Source organism: Suncus etruscus, chromosome 11 (genome assembly GCF_024139225.1).
Source record: "Suncus etruscus isolate mSunEtr1 chromosome 11, mSunEtr1.pri.cur, whole genome shotgun sequence".
Lineage (NCBI taxonomy): Eukaryota > Metazoa > Chordata > Mammalia > Eulipotyphla > Soricidae > Suncus > Suncus etruscus.
The window spans coordinates 108,023,318-108,025,485 of NC_064858.1; the positions used below are offsets into that span (position 1 = coordinate 108,023,318).

Genomic DNA, 2,168 nt, shown 5'->3' on the forward strand with positions numbered 1-2,168 from the left:
ATCCTAGCAACAGTGTGACCTTCCCTTCTCCAGTGTCCTCAGTCTTTTACCCACCACCAGAGCCTGCCCTCCTTCAGGCACAAACAAATTTACTTCGATTTACTTACTGTAACACAAAGGCAAATGGCATTATTAACACTTAAATCACAGGTCGATTTAAGTAATCCAGAAATTGTTTTATATTAAGTTAAACTGCACTCATTATATGCCATAGTGATCCATCTTCCAGATATTTACCATGAAGAATTCTTAACAAATGGAACTGTAAGATTCCTCAGAGGTGGGGACAATGTTTCTTTCAAGTATCAGCACACTAATTTAGTTCTTGGCACTGCTTGCACCACCTCAAGTACTGCCAAGTATAATTCTGGAGCATTAATAGCATGCCCAGTGGCCCCTAGTATTGTTTGACTAAAAGCAACGTATCAGTAACCTAATTATTATTGAACTGTCCAGACACACTTAATTTAATTGAAAATGATTTACCAGATAATTATTTAAGATCCACCCTAAAATAAAATCCTCAATCATGTGAATTTACAAAAAATTCTATATAAATATTCATATAAATTTTATTTGTATTAGTCAGAAGTGAAAAAAAAACTCATGTTCTTAGCCTACCGGTAGATAATACAGTGTATAGAGAAAGTGCCTGAAATATTACTTTAACTTTTAATAAATATTCGTTGACTTTTATATTGGTCCTGAATATCATTGTTGCTCTATGAGTTTCAAAGATACAGTTCTAGAATCAACATTCAAGGTAGCAAGTAGGAAATTATTTTGGGGTCAATTTGGCAGAATATTTTCCTGTAGAAAATGAATTAGTATCCTATGACCATTGTCAGCTACCTGAAATATTGGTAGTATTTCTTAAGTGTCCTTCTCATAGCTGTTTTCACCTCCTTGCTTTTCAAACTATAGATGAGGGGATTCACTAAAGGAGTGACCACACTGTACTGGACAGACGTGATCATCTCCAACGAGGAACCTGAGCTAGGCATAAAATAGCGAAGGAAGGCCGAGCCATAAAACAGCAGCACTGCAGAGAGGTGCGAGGAGCAGGTCGAGAACGTCTTGCCTCTTCCTGAGGAGGAGCTGATATTGAGTATGGTGGAGATAATGAGACTGTATGAAAAAACAATCAGGAAACAAGTAACGAATCCATGAAAGAGGCCAGAACAGAGCATTACTGCAAAATTGACAGAGATATCAGAACAGGAAAGAGGGAAGAGAGATGGCAACTCACAGCTATAGTGTGGAATGGACTGATCCTCACAGAAATCCAAACTCATAGCGAGAAGGATGTTGAGGAGGGCATCGAAAAAGCCCAGGCTCCAGGCACCCAACGCTAACCCCTTACAGAGATTATTGCTCATCTTCTGACCATAGAGCAGAGGGTGGCAGATGGCAACATAGCGGTCATAGGCCATCACCGAGAGCAAGGAGGCCTCGGTTCCCCCGGTATCAAAAACAAAAAAGACTTGAGCCAGGCATCCCTGGACAGAAATGGTCTTCTTCTCAGACAGGAGGTTCTCCAGCAACTTGGGCACTGTGGCTGAAGAGAAACAAAGGTCCAGGAAAGAGAGGTGGCTCAAGAAGAAGTACATGGGCGTGTGGAGATGGGGGTCACTGCTGATCACCACCAGCATTAGCAGGTTTCCCAGAAGTGTCTGGATGTAAATCAGTAGGAACAAGACAAAGAGCAGAATCTGAACATTGCGATTAGAAGAAAGCCCAAGCAGGATGAACTCGGTGATGGTGGTGTGGTTCTCCAAGGCCATTTCGAAAAATGTTTCCTACCTTTGAAACAAGAAAAAGAAAATGGTTTGAAGCTTCCATTGCCTCCTATCAACGTGATTATCCTTTCATATCTCATCTTTGACAGCTTAATGTTACTTGTGTATTAAAATACCTGTCCGCTCCCTCTTTTCTGGAAAGCCTACGTTCTCTCTTGAGCATATATTTCTGTTTCTTTCCCTCTCTCTTTCTCCTTCTCTGTCGTTGCGTGTGTTTCTCCCTTCATATTTTTATTGAAACTATTTTACCTTGCAAATTTGATAATAAGGTAAAACTGCCCTCACTGATTTCTTCCATATATTTGTCGTCTGCTCTTCAACTTATAAGTTCTGAACTTTTGTGATCAGTCACTTTATCTTTTGATTCCC

General features: G+C 40.2%; 1 protein-coding gene across 1 annotated transcript; it reads right to left on the reverse strand.

Annotated features, from left to right (window-relative positions):
- Positions 1–848: 848 nt before the first annotated feature.
- LOC126022344 (olfactory receptor 8S1-like) lies at positions 849–1,784 on the reverse strand. The gene has a single exon (XM_049783229.1). It carries the CDS (start codon positions 1,782–1,784, stop codon positions 849–851), a length of 936 nt encoding a protein of 311 aa, XP_049639186.1.
- Between the last annotated feature and the right edge of the window lie 384 nt (positions 1,785–2,168).